Genomic DNA, 15,758 nt, shown 5'->3' on the forward strand with positions numbered 1-15,758 from the left:
AGTAGGATTTACTGATGTTCTAGATGGAGAACCAATGTACTTTTTTTTTGCAATAGTAAGTCAGGATCAGTGGTTAGGAAAATCTGTTCATAGTAACAGCATTTTTAAATAATGAAATATAGAGCAGAATAGAATAAAATGGTATCGGAGAGCATCCTATGTTGAAGGGTGTTGTCTTGTGAAATGTTTCATTTCTATTCTCTCTCTCTCTCTCTCTCATGCACACACAACACACACAAACACACACACACATAAATGGTTGCAGTGTGAAGTTCTGGTTAATTATGTTACCAACAAGTACGTTCTTGACAATCACACCCTCGAGCCCGACCCCCTTTACCGCCCTTCCCCATCCCAGGCCCCGCATGGCAGGGCAGGGCAGGTCAGAGGCGTGGACTGCAGTGAAGTGTGTGTGTGTTCTGTGTTTGGAAGGTACGACCTTTATAGTGTTTGAATGCAAGTGTCTCCTTTTTCCTTTCTTTGTTTGCTCTGTGGGAGTTTGGCTATTTAGAGAAAATGAGTCAAGTGGCTCTTTTCTTTTTTGAACTTGTTTGTTTATATATATATATATATATGAGTTTGGGCAGGAAGCTGTGCCTGGGGAGGTCATAACCTCTTGGAAAAATGACTTCACCCTTGGAAGAGGCCATAGGCAGTGTTACCCAGAGACATCCGTGACCTGCCGGTCTGCTGGAGCTGGAAGACAGGTGTGGTCTTGATGCGTGTCATCTTCGGTATGTGCTCTTCTGTATCTACGGGCATGATGTTTTTTGGGTGAGCCCTCACCTCCCGTTTCATTTTTTCTCATTTTTAAAATTCATGGATTATGTAGTAAAGGCAATGGAACCATTTACCTTGCAGCTTTTCTTGCCTTTTTTCCCCCTCCAGGGCTGGGGATTGAACCCAGGGCCTCCTGCGGGTCAGGCAAGCACTCTTGAGCCACATCCCCAGCCCTTAAACTTGTAGTTTTTTATCATCTTCTTAATATTTAAAAGGTGGTGGATAGAGCAGACCCGTGTTCTTTTCTACCATCCTATGATTGGTAATTTCTCCTTTGGGGAGACAACTTGGCTTGGAAAGAACTCAGGAGCTTACTAATAATTCAATATTATTGAAGGCCCGTGTGCACATAGCTGATGTGAATAATTAATGTGAGGCTGTTCCGAGTGAGTAGGCAAAAGCACAAACTAATAGGAAATTTCACGCTGACAGTTTATCTTCCTGTGAAGCTTGTTTTTCAGAGAGCGGACCAGAATCAAAGGCTGTCTTTTTCTTTCTCATCCTACCAGGAGCTGGCAAAATTAAAAAAGAAAGCATTGTTCACTGTGTTCTGTCAGCGCATCCCCCACACAGGCCATTTTTTCAGGGTGGGGTAGGTTGAGGCCAACCTGGGGGACTTGGCACAGGTGTTTGACTCAGCCCCAAAGATATGTGACCTGGGAAGTGTTCACTGGTGGACAGTAGACTTTCCAAGATAAAGGGCATTTCTGGTGGGTTTTCAAAGTTGCAGTTTACCTTTCTGTGTGATTGAATATTTCTTCTTTCTAAACACTTGTATTTCCCTGTACCATCTAAAATAAAGAACTTCAGTTATCTGGAGTAAATCCCATGCCATTGTGACATCTGGTATCTTGCAAGGGCAAGGGGCAAATGTTCTGTGTGGTTGCTTCCTCAGTACTTGGTCTCAGATATGAAACTGCATTGTACTGGTCTCAGATTGCTGTGGAAACTCCATTTTTGAATCGGATTGTATTCCAATCTGTCCCTTTTTTCCCTTCCTACCAGACTGACTCAGAACTCTTCCTCCCCTGGGAAGATCTGTGCAAAGGCAGCTTTGTTCTCTCTTGTTTGCTACATCAAACTTTTATTGAGTGCCTACTATATGTGTGCAAGGCCGTATGTTTGGCTTTGGAATGTATGCTTGAATTTTAGATAGTTTTGCCTTGGAGAAAGTCTTCAGTGATTGGGAATAAACTTGTGAACCATATTAATCCCTTTAGACCTGTCAGCTTTGGGGCTATTCTGAATCTGAAAAGATTTATTACTATTATAGGACCAGAATGGAAACCAGAAACCCATCAATATTTTTAAAAGAAGAGAATTTATTGTGGGAACTTGGTACCAAACTGTTAGAATGGGCCAGAGGGCTAAAAGAGAGCTGGTGGTTTTCCCTAGAGATTAGTAGCTGTAGAAAACTGCTATTGCCCCTAACAGAGGAGCAGAGAAAACTATTTGCTGGGTCCATTTCTGCAGCATTGCTATAACTGTTGCCACTGTTGAATCACCACCTTGCATAAGAGCCAGGCCCAAGGACTCGCACCCTGCATATCTCCAGAGCACGCAGCTGCCCCTGCTGCCTGTCTCTGCTGCAGAGACCAGAACCAGGAGCAGATGGTCTCTGCTAGTATTGGGCCCATTGTTGTCTGTCAAAAGCAGGACTCAGACGGCAAGGGAGGCTGGAAAGGGATATTTCAAAATATTTTAGCAAGAGCACAGAAAGACTGGAATGAGGCTTGAGTTCCACCAGGATGCCTGGTTTTTTTTTTTTCCTCTATTTCTCCCTCCATCACCTTAAAGAAGCTTCTGTAAAATAGAATCGCTGGTACAATGATGATTTTTTCAATCATATTTTATCTCCTTGTTAGCCATGACCTGTGAGTAAGATTCAGTGTTTCTGAGTCCATCTCTTTGATGGGAACATTGGCAGAGTTTGTTATTCATCTCACTGAGGATTTTGAAATTCCAGGACTATTCTAATATTCCAAATGTCATATTAAAACAAGAACATTACCTAGTGTGAGTTTGCAGAAATACACCTAAAGTCACCTAGTAGGTAGATAAACATCTCTTAGAAGTGATTTTGCTTTTCACAGAAGGCACAAAAACATTTTCCCAGAGTCACTACTAAATGGAAGTCAGCTGATCCCCGTCTCGTGCCTTCCCCAGCAGTGTGGCTCTGAAGCAGAGTTCTCTGTTGAGATTGATGGGGTCCGGGGAGTTGCTCTAACCCACTTCTCTGTCTGCTCTGGCTCCCACTAGCATGGTCTTCAGCCGAGAAGCCATCAGGAGACTTCTTGCCAGCAAATGCCGATGCCACAGCATTGATTCCCCTGACGACATGGTCCTGGGCATGTGCTTTAGTGGGCTGGGCATCCCTATGATACACAGCCCTCTCTTCCATCAGGTGAGACCATGGGTTTTATTCTTACCACAGGGGGAAGGGGGGATTTCCCTCCCATTTAAGGGCTCTACTCCTTTCTCTTCTTAAATTTTGGAAATGATCTTAAGAACTGTATTGACAGGCCCCAGGGGACATTCTTAATGAACCTTGTGTCCTCCATGTATACTATGAAGATGGAAAGCAAATACATCTAGGAACCCAAATGGTGCTGGGCTAGTGTCTTTGTGTGTAGGACCTGGCAAAAGCTTCTCTGTCTTTCTCTTTGTTTTCACGTAAAACAAATTGATGACATTTTAAAAATTTTGGATGTTATCTAAAAATATATAGGACTGACCTAATTTTGTCCTAGTGTGGTCATCAACTGTGTGTAGTTCAACACCATCCTTAGGTTTTATACTATCCACCTCACTTTGATTTAACCAGGACTTCTCCCTTTTGATTGTCATTAAACCAACTGGCGAATATCTATTAATTTCCAATATGCTACCTGAATATATTTTGAGGGCTACAGAAAGGAAGAGATGATATTTATCAGGCATGATTAGTGGTTATAGTGTCACCGTATGCATTTTGGGGTTGGAGAAAGGAATCCTTCTGCATTGTTTTTAGTACTCTTTCATGAATCTAGTTAGTGAATGTCCTTCTATTCTAAGACTAATAGCAGGTGTACATAAACTAAAAATAACCATAGATCTATACCCATCTAATGTACTCCTTCAAGAAATTCAAAGCCTTTTGAAATTTGAATGTCTTTTAAGTGCCCTTCCTTACATCGAAAATATATTCTTCATGCTTTATTTAATAATAGGAGGGAATGCTATCATAGCAATTTAGAAAATGGAGCATGAGAAAAACAACACTACAGAGAACAACTTGAACAAAGCAAAGAAAGTGTTTGCATTATCAAGAAAGGCAGACTCCATTTCTATGTCCTTGAGACAGTAAGGGAGGATAAAAGTAGACCTTTACTAAAAAGAAATTCATGGTAAACCTCCTTGCTGGTACCAGTATGAAGGCACTTATCCATCCTCGAGAAGTCTGACCCATTTTAAACCAATGAATTGTGTTCTGATGACTCAGAAAAGCAAGATATTCTCTGTCTCTTCCTCTTTTGCTTTATCTCATGATGTTTCACTCATAGAAAAGGAAGGTTAAGTAAATCTGCTGGTGTATAAGGAAAGTAATTTGTCAAGGTTATATAGTGTGACAGGTCTTAGATTGTTAGGGTCACTTTTTCTCTTAGGAAAGAACACATTAGTATATAAACTAATAAGAAGAAAAGAGAGAAGGAAAACAATCTAATCCTTAAGCAAAAGTCCTTTGAAGGTAATTTTAAAAAAAGTTTGTTTTTTTCCCACACTTTAAAACCCTTCTCTAAATCACATAATCAATTTTAAACTTTTCCAAAATCATAAAATATGTTTAAAACCTATTCTCCCCCAAAGAGACTGCTGTATCTTCCAATCCTTAAGCCTCTTTTAGAGTTTGACATGATTTGGACAGTACTTTCTGTTTGTAATGTTTGAACACAGATCCAAACAGCTCTTTTATTCATATTGACAGTGACATAAGAGGCAAAGTAATAAAGTCTAAGAGTGCTGATGAGTCAGAGGGAGAGAGATTATTTGGAAACAGCCTGGCACTGTTGCCTGGGCCATATTCCTTCTGTTTCCAGTTAGGGGAATATAACCGTGAAATCATAGATTTAGAAAGGGACTCCAAGGGATATCTCGTACATCCATTCAGTAAAAGTGAAGTATCTGGAGTGCATGGTTTTGTTCTTCCAAAATTATATGCCACTAATGGATCTGGTGGTGTCAATGGTATTGAATTCCCTGCACAAAGTACAAGCAAGCTGGACAAAATTGTCAAAATAACGATTTCAAGCCTCTGGAAATCAAATAAAGGCTAACAATAAATTGAGAAACATTGATTTCTGAAAAATTGCTACACTTCAAGGTAAGAACAGTAGATCTGAGGCTTTCTTCCCTGAAACCACTACCATCCTTATGTCCTCCCCAGCCCCTTAACTTAGTTAGAACAGCAGTTTTACCATAATGGACCTGGATGGAATAAACAACACTTTGCTGCCAGAGGGGAGGGACTTGATTGGGGAAGGGGAGATGAACACCCACAGATATATCAGCTAAAAATGTTAATGTTGGTAGGAAACAAACAAAAACAACCTGCATCTTTACTGGTCTGAAGTTGCAGTCTGAGTTAAGGTGAGGGTGTATTAGCCAGAAATGTGACATCTTATGCCCTAGAAATAAGAGTAGCTACATGGTTAGATAAACTCTAACTTATCCCTAGCCCGTTTGAAAACTGTGCAAATGTGTAAGAGTGGGGTTGAGTCCAGCAGAAAGCAAAGTCAAGGCATGTTTGAAAACTGGCTGAAGCTGTAGATTGCTTTCCAGCCCACACACAGATGGAAGCCCTGCAGACTGGAGATGTTTAAGCACAACTTCTGTGCATATGTTAGTCCAACTAAGTTATTCAGGGGCAGAGATGACTTGATTCAGGCCAGGTCAAAACTTAAAAGTAAGAACTCTAACTAATCAGCATTTGTACATGATAGGGAGAAAGAGTCCATAGTATAAGTCCAGGCAAGTTACTTTAAAAGGAAAGCAATAAAAATGAATCAGATTTGTGGGTTGATATAATACACTATCTAAAAATTACCAGTTTTGATCAAATAATCCTGAGACATACAAAGAAACATCATCGGGGAAAACGCAATGAATAGAAACTAACTCTTGAGTAGGACCAGATGTTGGATTTGATAAGTGAATACTTCAGAGCACTAATAAAAATACAGTCATAGAATTAAAGGAAACTCTGCTCATGGAACTAAAGACAAATATAATGACAATGACAATAAATAGGGGTTCTTTTTAAAATACCTTTATTTTGTTTATTTGTTTATTTTTATGTGGTGCTGAGGATCAAACCCAGTGAATGCCTCATGCACGTGAGCCAAGCGGTCTACCACTGAGTCACAAGCCCAGCCCTAAATAGGGATTCTTAATAGAAAAAAATAGAAATCATAAAGAACCCAATGAAGTCTATAATTACAAAATCCAATAACTGAAATTAGAAATTATATAGCTTAATTTAACAGTATGTTTGAGATGGCAGAAGAAAAATCTCAGTGAATTCGATGAACAATCAATAGAAATTACCTAATCTAAAGGAAACTGAGGACAAAAAACTGTAGAAAAATGAACAGACCTCCGAGACATGATGGACCACAGAGTGCACCAACATTCACTTGAGGGCAGTCCTGGAGAGAGAGGGTAGGGAAAATGGGACCACAAAAATTTCTTTTTAAGAAATAACTGTTGGAACTTTCTAAACGTAGTAAGAAAGAATCTGTGGAGCCAAGAAACTCAACAAATTCCAAAAAGGGTAATAATGAAAAGAATCACATGACAAACTTTGAAAAGACAAAAACAAACAGAAAATCTTGAGAGCAACAAACCTGATCATCATGAAGAGCGGAACAAATATGATGATTAGATGAGTTCTCATAAATAATGAGGCAAAAAGAAAAAAAAACTGTCAATCAATCATTCTCTATTCAGTAAAATTATGCTTCCAAATGAAAGTGAAATAAAGACATTCTCAGATGAACAAAAAAGATTTCTTTTGCTAGTACACATTCCCTACAAGAACGAGCTGGAAAAAGTCCTTCAGGCTGAAAGGAGATGGCATGAAATGGTAACTGGAATATACAGGTAGGAATGAAGAACACTGAAAAGGGTTTTGTTGGTAAATATGAAAGACATGTGTGCCTCTGTGTGTGGGAGGGGGTTGTGTGTGTTTGCATGAATATGTGTGTGATTAAGAGAAGAGGACAGAACATATATGTATGTTTATATGTGTGTCTATAGATTAAGAGAAGGAATGTGTATGTGTATAAAGCAAGGGAAGGAATTTGAGCTGTTGTAGCAAAGTTGATTTTATTAGAATTATCTGTATTAATCTGATAAGTTACAGATGCATGTTGTCCCTGGAGCAACCTCTAAGAACCACCATTTGACCCTGTTATCCCACTCCTTGGTACACATCCAAAGGATTTAAAATCAACATACTATAGTGATGCAGCCACAGTTCACAACAGCTAAGCTATGGAAACAACCTAGATGCCCTTAAACAGATGAATGGAGTGGCATATATACTCAATGGAGTATTACTCAGCCATAAAGAATGACTTTATGACATGTGCCAGTAAATAAATATATCTTTAAAGTTAGTTTTCTGTTTGCTATAGAAATCATAGCATGAATCTTTGACGTATTAGGTTTCTATTGGTCTCATGGGTTGTAATTCAGTTTCTTCAGTAAATACATTTGTTTAAACAGATTTTCTGTTTCTTCTTGAAACAGTTTTGCTAATGAATATGATTTCAGTAACTTTTCCATTTTGTTAAAATGTTGGCATTATTTCGGTAAAGTAATGATATCCCCTCTTGCATTCCTGATTTGGTGATGTGTATTGTCTCTCTTTTTTTCTTGACCAACTTAGCTAAGCTTCTGCCAGTTTCATGCCAAAAAATCATACCAAAATCATAGCAGTTTTCTCTAGTGAAACCAACAAGTTAGTGCTAAAATTTCTATGGAAAGGCAGAATGATTTTTAAAAAGATTCAAAATTAGAGAAATTATACTAGCTGATTTCAAACCTTACTATAAATATATAATAATAAAGACAATGTAAAATTGTGTGAAGTTAAACATTCATCTGTGGAATAGGATAAAGATTCTAGAAATAAGCCCTCCCATTGATGTAAACTGATTTTTATCCAGGGCATTTCAGTGGTGGAAAGAAACAAATGGTGCTGGAACAATTGTATATCAATATACCAAGAGAAAACTTTGAATCTTGCCTTACACCATGCACAAAAAATTAATTCAAAATGGGTGAGAGTTCACAATGTGGGAAGTAAAGCTTAAACTTTTAGAAAGTTAGGGATAATTTGCTGTGACCTGAATTTAGGCAAGGATTTCTTATTAAAATTAAAAGCATGACCCAAAAAGGAAGAATTAATAAGTCAAACTTCATATAACCTTTATTCCTTAAGAGATATTGGAAAAACCAAACCAAACCACAGTGTAGGATAAAATATTTACAAATTATATATCTGATAGGGGACAGGGGTCTAGAATATAATGTCCTTTTACAACTCAATGAGAAATGAAATCTTTTAGTTTGGAGTGGGCAAAAAAATTTGAATGGACATTTCACTAAAGAAGATAAGTGAATGACTAATAAGCAAAAAAAAAAAGATTCTTAGTATTATTCGCAATAATCTAAAATTGGAAGCAATCAGAATGTTTATCAACTAATGACTAGGTGAATAGAATATGGTATCTTTGTTTTGGTCAGTTTTTTCAATGTTGAGAGAAAGGACCTTACCAGAACAATTTTGGAGGAGGAAAGGTTTATTTGAGGGCTCATGGTTAGCCCATAGAAGGCTGCCTCCATTTCTCAGGGCTCCAGGTAAGACTGAACATCATGGCGGTACGGTATGGTGGAGGGAAGTGGCTCACATCATGGTGATCAGCAAGCAGAAAGAGAAACTCCATTTCCAGATACAAAATATGTACCCCCAAACCATATCCCCTAGTCCCACCTCCTCCAGCCACACCCTACCACGTCAGTTACCACTCAGTTAATCCCTATCAGGGGATTAGTCCACTGATTGGGTTAAGCTTCTTACAACTGGATCATTTCTCCTCTGAACCTTGCATTGTCTTATAATTGGGGGGCACCTCACATCCAAACCATAACAGTGTTCATGCATGGTAGCATTAGTCAGCAGCACAAAGGCATGAACTACTGATACATGCAACAGTGCTGAGCCAGGAACAAAATATTCACACTGTGTGATTCCATTCTTAAGAGAAAGGTGACACTGTGGAGATGAGACAAATCAGGGGTTTCTTGGGGCTTCCAGTAGGAGTGGGGATTAATTGTAATTATACACAAGGAGATTGGTGGTGGTGGTGAAATCGTAATGTTCTAAAACTGGTTTTATGGTTGCCCCCAAATCATTTTTTTCTTTATTTGTTTTTGGAAATTTTTAAAGTGTTTCAAACACTATTTCTCTGGGTGAACTGTATAGTGTATAAACCATTCTTTTTGGGTATATTGTATGTCTAAGGAGATACAATTTTAATCTCCATTTGTGGAACTGCTCATTGAGCTCTAAAGAGGGATAAGAAGGTTTTAATGGTTCTCAATTTATGTCCTTGTACAGTTGAAGCAGTCTCTCTTGCCTGTCACATTCAGTGTTGCCCTTCCCCACCCCTGTACCTGCCTGTTTGGGATTTCCTTTTGGCATTTTGGACAGAGATGGGATAAGAGGTTACGGATGCTTCTGGGGATGGATTTTTTTTTTTTTTTTTTTTTAGTTTTGCCTTATTCTTTTCTGTGACCTCATGCATTGAAAACGACAGCACATTCTAATGCTTAATGAGCCAACTGTTCACAGGTATGCATGGGCTTGCTGAGATGCTATTAATCACTCCTGGAATCCGTGTTAACAGAGGGATTTTTTCCCTCCTGTTCGATGCATTAGTATCTCTGGCAATTCATTTTCACTTGTGAAAAATAAGCCAGGATTTCTGTTCTTTGCTTTTACTTCTTTCTTCTGAGAATACTGTGGGAATTACCCCAAAACTGAATTGAGAGCCTGTTTCTCTCTGGTTTTCTTTCCTGCTGGTAAACTCTCACAGGGCCTCACAAATAAGCATCATCTAATATATGAATTCCTTCAACTAATATTTGAAACTTTCCCAGTGCAATTAGATTATATTCCAATATGTATTTTTATTGGTCTATCTTCCCTCTTAAAATTCCCTTCTTAGACTTTTAACTTCATGAGTCCTTAGAATCCTTAAAGGGTAATACAGTAGCAATTGTGAGAGTTCTTCCCCTGCATTATTTTAACTTTTCCTCACATTTGAGCTGTGTCTTTGTGTCACTCCGAGGAGCATCCCAATGAGGCTAGGCTCGTTGAGGCATTGTTGGGTGAGTGGCTGGAGCAGTGGGCCAAGGACGGGCAGCAGGTGTCCTGGTGCAACCTTAATGGGAACTGGCCACCTCTTTCTTGTCCCCATTCCAACATTTGCTAATTTGATTACTTCTGAGAGCTCCAGTTTCCTCATTTCAATAATATTCTGTCCTTCTTGGAAGGTTTCAAGGATTAAATGAGATAAAATTTAACAAAGGTAACACCATTTAAGAGAGTTTATTTAAGTATCCACATCAAAAATGTAGGCAGATTATACTAAAATACTAGCCTAGAAAAGACTTGTTTTTAAAATGTATTATATTTAATTTTAATAGTCAAGATGATTTTCTGTTGATAAACCAATGAATTATTCTACAAAACAGATGGACCATATAAATTCATAAGCAAATTAAGAAAATCAAGAGATGATTGCTCTGTTTAGAGCAAACGAAATTGTCTAGCTCTGATTTTCCTTCTAACATTATAGTTTGTAACTTCAGTCTCTAAAACATTCTAGGTTATATCTGATCCTGCTTATGGTTTCTAAGTTCTAGAGAATTCTGAAATGATGATAACACAGAAAAACTTTACAGTCCTCTTGCAAAGTGCTTTGGTTAACTCACATTTTTTAAAATTCATATTTCTGGAACTAGAATGATATAACTTCTCTCTGATGAACCCTATGTTGTCTTTCTTTGGAAGATATCACTCCATTATGGTAGAGAACTAGATAGGCCGAGGGACCCTGAGAACTCCTCACCCCAGTGAACTGCATAACCCATGTGTGATGGGGTTTCCCGAGAGGGACCTGGGAATTAATTTTGCTGCGTTTATTCAGAGATCATAATACTAAGTTAAATGACTTACCTAGGAAAACTTTTCACGCTTACTGCCATGCTTAAAGACTCTTCCAGAGACAAAACTATGGGATCTCCAAGCAAAAATCAAAGCATCTGGGATACTCAAAAGCAAGGAACCTGGAGTTAGAAGAAGATGGTAGAAAATAAGGTTCCCTCTTGCTTTTTGATTCCCATAACCAGTAACAAATATTGAAATGAAGCATTTGCTTTTTAAATTCAAATGTTATTTGGAAACAGTTATTTTTGATCACCAAAAGAGCATAATTCTTTGTTCTTCATGCAGGCTCGGCCAACAGATTACTCAAAGGACTTACTTTCTCATCAAGTTCCTATATCATTTCACAAATATTGGAACATCGATCCAGTGAAGGTGTATTTCACGTGGTTGGCACCCAGTGAAGAGGAAAAAGCCACACAAAAGACACAAAATGGTTTTAGAGAAGAGTTGTGAAGCCTGGCGTCCAGGGAGCATGGATTGGGGTAGGGAACAGAAGTGGAGACTTGACATTGATGAGAGCTGTAGCTGAGTCAGGATGGCACCTGGCGTTTTGCCAGGGGGAGTGGTTGAGAGGTGGTGCCAGCGATCCATTAGGCTGGTGATGGTTGAATTCTCGCGGAGTTCCCGTTGAGTTCTGGTTGAGCTCTCGCGGAGTTCCTAGAGAGTTCGTGTGGGTTCGCAGAGTTCCCGTTGAGTTCCGGTAGAGCTCTCGCGGAGTTCCTGGAGAGTTCGCGGGGGTGGCGTTCGCGGGGTTTGGAAATAAAGTTCGTTCCTACTTGAATCTACAAGTGACTTGTGACATCCGGTTATTTGTGCCCAGCCAGACTGCGGCATTTGGTGGCCCATGCGGGGAGCGCCTGAAGCTTGGGGGTAAGTGAAACTGCTCGCCACTGAGGGCAGGGCAAGAGAATGGGTGACCATTTCAAAAAACAATGTGTTCTTGTTTTGATTTGTTTTGTTTTTGTTTCAAGCTGCCTGTCCCTAGAACTTTCTCAGGCAAACTGGGGAAAGTGGTTGGCTCAAGGCTTGAAGTTGTTTGGCCCTGAGGAAGAGATAGAGATAGACCATGGATACACATGTCAAGAAAATAGAAAAACTGATACAAATTTTTGTTCCATTTTTGTTTCATTCTGTTTCGGTTTTGTTTTGTGTTATCTTGTTGGGTTGCGTTATCTTTGTAGCAGAAATATGGGGTCAGAAATTAGCAAAAAACAAACCGAAAGAGTGTTAAGTAAATTGCTAGAGGAAGGAGGCACCCCAGTAAAACCAAGAACAGTTCGGGCATACGTTGATACCATAAAAAATGTAGCCCATGGCTTTTTAAGGAGTTGTTGTTGAATATATCACAATGGGACCATCATGGTGAAGACTTAAGGAAGAGGGAAAAGAAAAACCCAGGAACTTTGCCAGTTGGCACATTGTCATTGTGGATGATGATACGATTTTGTTTGCCTAGTCCAAAGCTTTCAGTTCAGATTATGGTAGAAGACATATTAGATCAGGAAAAAGAGGAGGCCTCTCGAGATAGTCAGAAAGGGGAAGAAAGTTTAGAGGAGAAAAAGCTATCTGGGAGAAGTTACAACAGGAGGCTGCTACTAACACTATTCTATCACCAGAGGGCATAATTCAACCAACAGCTCCACCTATGGAGACGACATATGCTGAGTGGCCCTCAATCCCCATAGTTGATAGATGGGATCATGAGACAGGACCTCAAAGATTAGCATGCCCTGTATTTGAAGAGGCAGGAGGGCAGTGAATTCACCGTGCTTTAGATTACAAAACACTGAAGCAGCTGAAAGAGGCTGTAACAACCTATGGTCCTCAAGCACCCTTCACTGTAAGCATGGTCTAATCCATTACCAACTTGAACATAACACCAGCAGATTGGGCTAGTATGTGCAAAGCTGTGCTAAAGAAGGACATTATCTGTTATGGAAGGTTGCTAATCAGGAATTTTGCATGGAGACAGCTAGGCAAAATGCAGCAGCCAGTTATACTCAGAGAAATCTAGATATGTTGTTAGGAAAGGGACCTTATGAGGGTCAGCTGCAACAAATTAGATATGATCCTGCCATATACTCACAAATCGCTTCAGCTGTGGTTAGGGCATGGAAAACTTTACAGGGGCATGGAGGTTTACAAGGTCAATTATCTAAGATAATACAAGGAGCTAATGAACCTTACACTGAATTTGTAGATAGGCTTATACAAACAGCTACCAGAATCTTTGGGGATGTACAACAAGCGATGCCATTAATAAAACAACTAGCCTACGAACAGGCAAATAGATGGTGCAGGGATGCCATTAGACCATGGAAACATGGAGATTTAAACACATATATTAAATTATGCAGAGACATTAATGAACAAGGACAAGTCTTGGCAGCTGCAGTACAACAGGCTTTAGGTGCCAGGCCAAAAACATGCTATAATTGTGAACAAATAGGACATTTTAAAAGGAGTTGCTCCATAGGAGGAGGGTTTAACAAAACTAGGTATCAAAGGGGTAGAATACTGGGTATTTGCCCACGATGCTGTAGAGGGAGACGTTGGGCTAATGAATGCCATTCTCAAACCACTATAGAGGGTACTCCGTTATAAAAAAAATGGACAAGGACCAGGTGTTTACCCACGATATCATGAAGAAAAACATTGGGCTCCATTGCCAAAAAACGGACAGGGGGTCCCCATGCTCCGGGGCCCATGACCACAAATATACGGGGCACTGGAAGAACCCAGCAACACCATCAGGGTAGTGCCCAGGACACATTATCCATTAGATCTCTCATCAGACAAACCAGAGGGAGTGCAGGGTTGGACATCTGCGCCTCCACCAGAACAGTACTATCTCCAGAGATGGGAGTTCAAATCATTCCCACAGGGGTAAAAGGACCTCTTCCCCAAGGAACAGTAGGCTTATTATTAGGACGTAGTTCTTCTACTCTAAAAGGACTTATGATAAGTCCTGGGGTATTGATCCCGATTATGAAGGTGAAATAAAAATTATAGCCAGTTCTCCAAGGGGTATATCAGCAATTTCACCAGGAGATAGAATAGCACAGTTATTAATAATACCCAGCCTACATGATAAATTTTCCAGTCGTACTATAGAAAGAGGTTCCAGGGGATTAGGCTCCACAGGTGTAGATTGGGCTATGCTTTCTTTAAATTTAGATTCTCACCCCATGCTAAAACTAAATATTCAAGGACATGAATTTAATGGGCTACTGGATACAGGTGCAGACCTTGGCATTATCTCTCTTCAAGAATGGCCAAAACATTGGCCATTACAATAAGCCACTCAAACGCTTCGAGGCCTAGGAGTGGCAACTAATCCCCATAGAAGTGCGATGGTATTAGATTGGGAGGATCCTGAAGGATGTGAAGGAACTATACAACCACAAGTATTGGATCATCTTCCTATAAATTTATGGGGACGAGATGTCCTAGATCAATTAGGACTAACATTAACAAATAACATCAATTCAAATGCACCCACTATTATGGCTAGACAAAGTTTTAGGAAAGGAAAAGGATTAGGAGAAAAGGGATGAAGTATAGTGGCACCAATACAAATAGATCAAGAAATAGATAGACATGGGTTGGGTTTTCAGGAGGGGTCACTGAGACAATAAAAATTACTTGGAAATCAGAAAGATCAGTATGGGTTCCTCAGTGGCCACTGACTAAAGAAAAGATACAAGCAGCCCATGACCTGGTCAAACAACAATTAGCAGAAGGACATATACAACCCTCTGTGTCTCCCAATAATACTCCCATTTTTGTCATCAAAAAGAAATCTGGTAAATGGAGATTATTGCAAGATTTAAGAGCTATTAATAACAAGATGGTTATTATGGGACCTGCTCAATCGGGGATTCCTCAATTGTCTGCTTTGCCAAAAACCTGGTATGTTTTAGTTATAGATATTAAAGATTTTTTTTTTCAATTCCAATTCATGCTGAGGATAGTCCACGTTTTGCATTTACTATCCCTGCGCTGAATCATGAAGGTCCCAATCAGAGATATGAATGGAAAGTACTCCCTCAAGGGATGGCTAATAGCCCGACTATATGTCAAATTTATGTTAACAAAGCAACCCAGCCACTTAGAAATCAAAATCCTGAACTACAAATATTTCACTGTATGGACGATGTATTATTAGCACACAAAGATAAAAACACATTGCTAGAATGTTATGCCACACTTACAAATTTATTAAAAAATTATAATCTAGAGATAGCAATAGATAAAGTATAATTAAATTTTCCAATTCATTATTTAGGAGTTCTATTATCCTCGACCATGGTCCGTCCACCAAAAATTCAAATACAAGTAGATCAACTCAAATCACTTAACGACTTTCAAAAGTTATTAGGAGACATAAATTGGATAAGGCCTTATCTAGGTATACCAACAGGAGAGTTGGGACCTTTATTTGATATCCTAAAAGGTCCATCAGATCCAAATTCACCCCGAATGTTAATGCCTGAAGCAAGAAAGGCATTAAAAATTATTGAAACATATATGGAAAATATGCATTTGGATAGAATTGATATAAGTTTGCCTTTATTATTTATTGTACTACCAACAAAAAAATATTCCTACAGGAGTATTTTGGCAAGAAGGTCCATTATTGTTGATACATTTATCTTACTCTCCTAATACTATTCTTACTAGGTATCCTGAGGCTGTAGGA

General features: G+C 39.2%; 1 protein-coding gene across 1 annotated transcript in view; it reads left to right on the plus strand.

The window, feature by feature from the left end:
• The window catches only part of B3GLCT (beta 3-glucosyltransferase), a 110,048-nt gene extending 94,684 nt beyond the window's left edge, over window positions 1-15,364 (plus strand). The window contains exons 14-15 of the mRNA XM_081280432.1: window positions 3,040-3,184; window positions 11,342-15,364. Of these exons, the coding sequence (XP_081136558.1) occupies window positions 3,040-3,184; window positions 11,342-11,509 (313 nt within the window). The 3' untranslated portion in view covers window positions 11,510-15,364. The remainder of the gene's footprint in view (window positions 1-3,039; window positions 3,185-11,341) is intronic.
• Window positions 15,365-15,758: the final 394 nt, after the last annotated feature.

Source organism: Spermophilus citellus (genome assembly GCF_964194105.1).
Source record: "Spermophilus citellus genome assembly, chromosome: 1".
Lineage (NCBI taxonomy): Eukaryota > Metazoa > Chordata > Mammalia > Rodentia > Sciuridae > Spermophilus > Spermophilus citellus.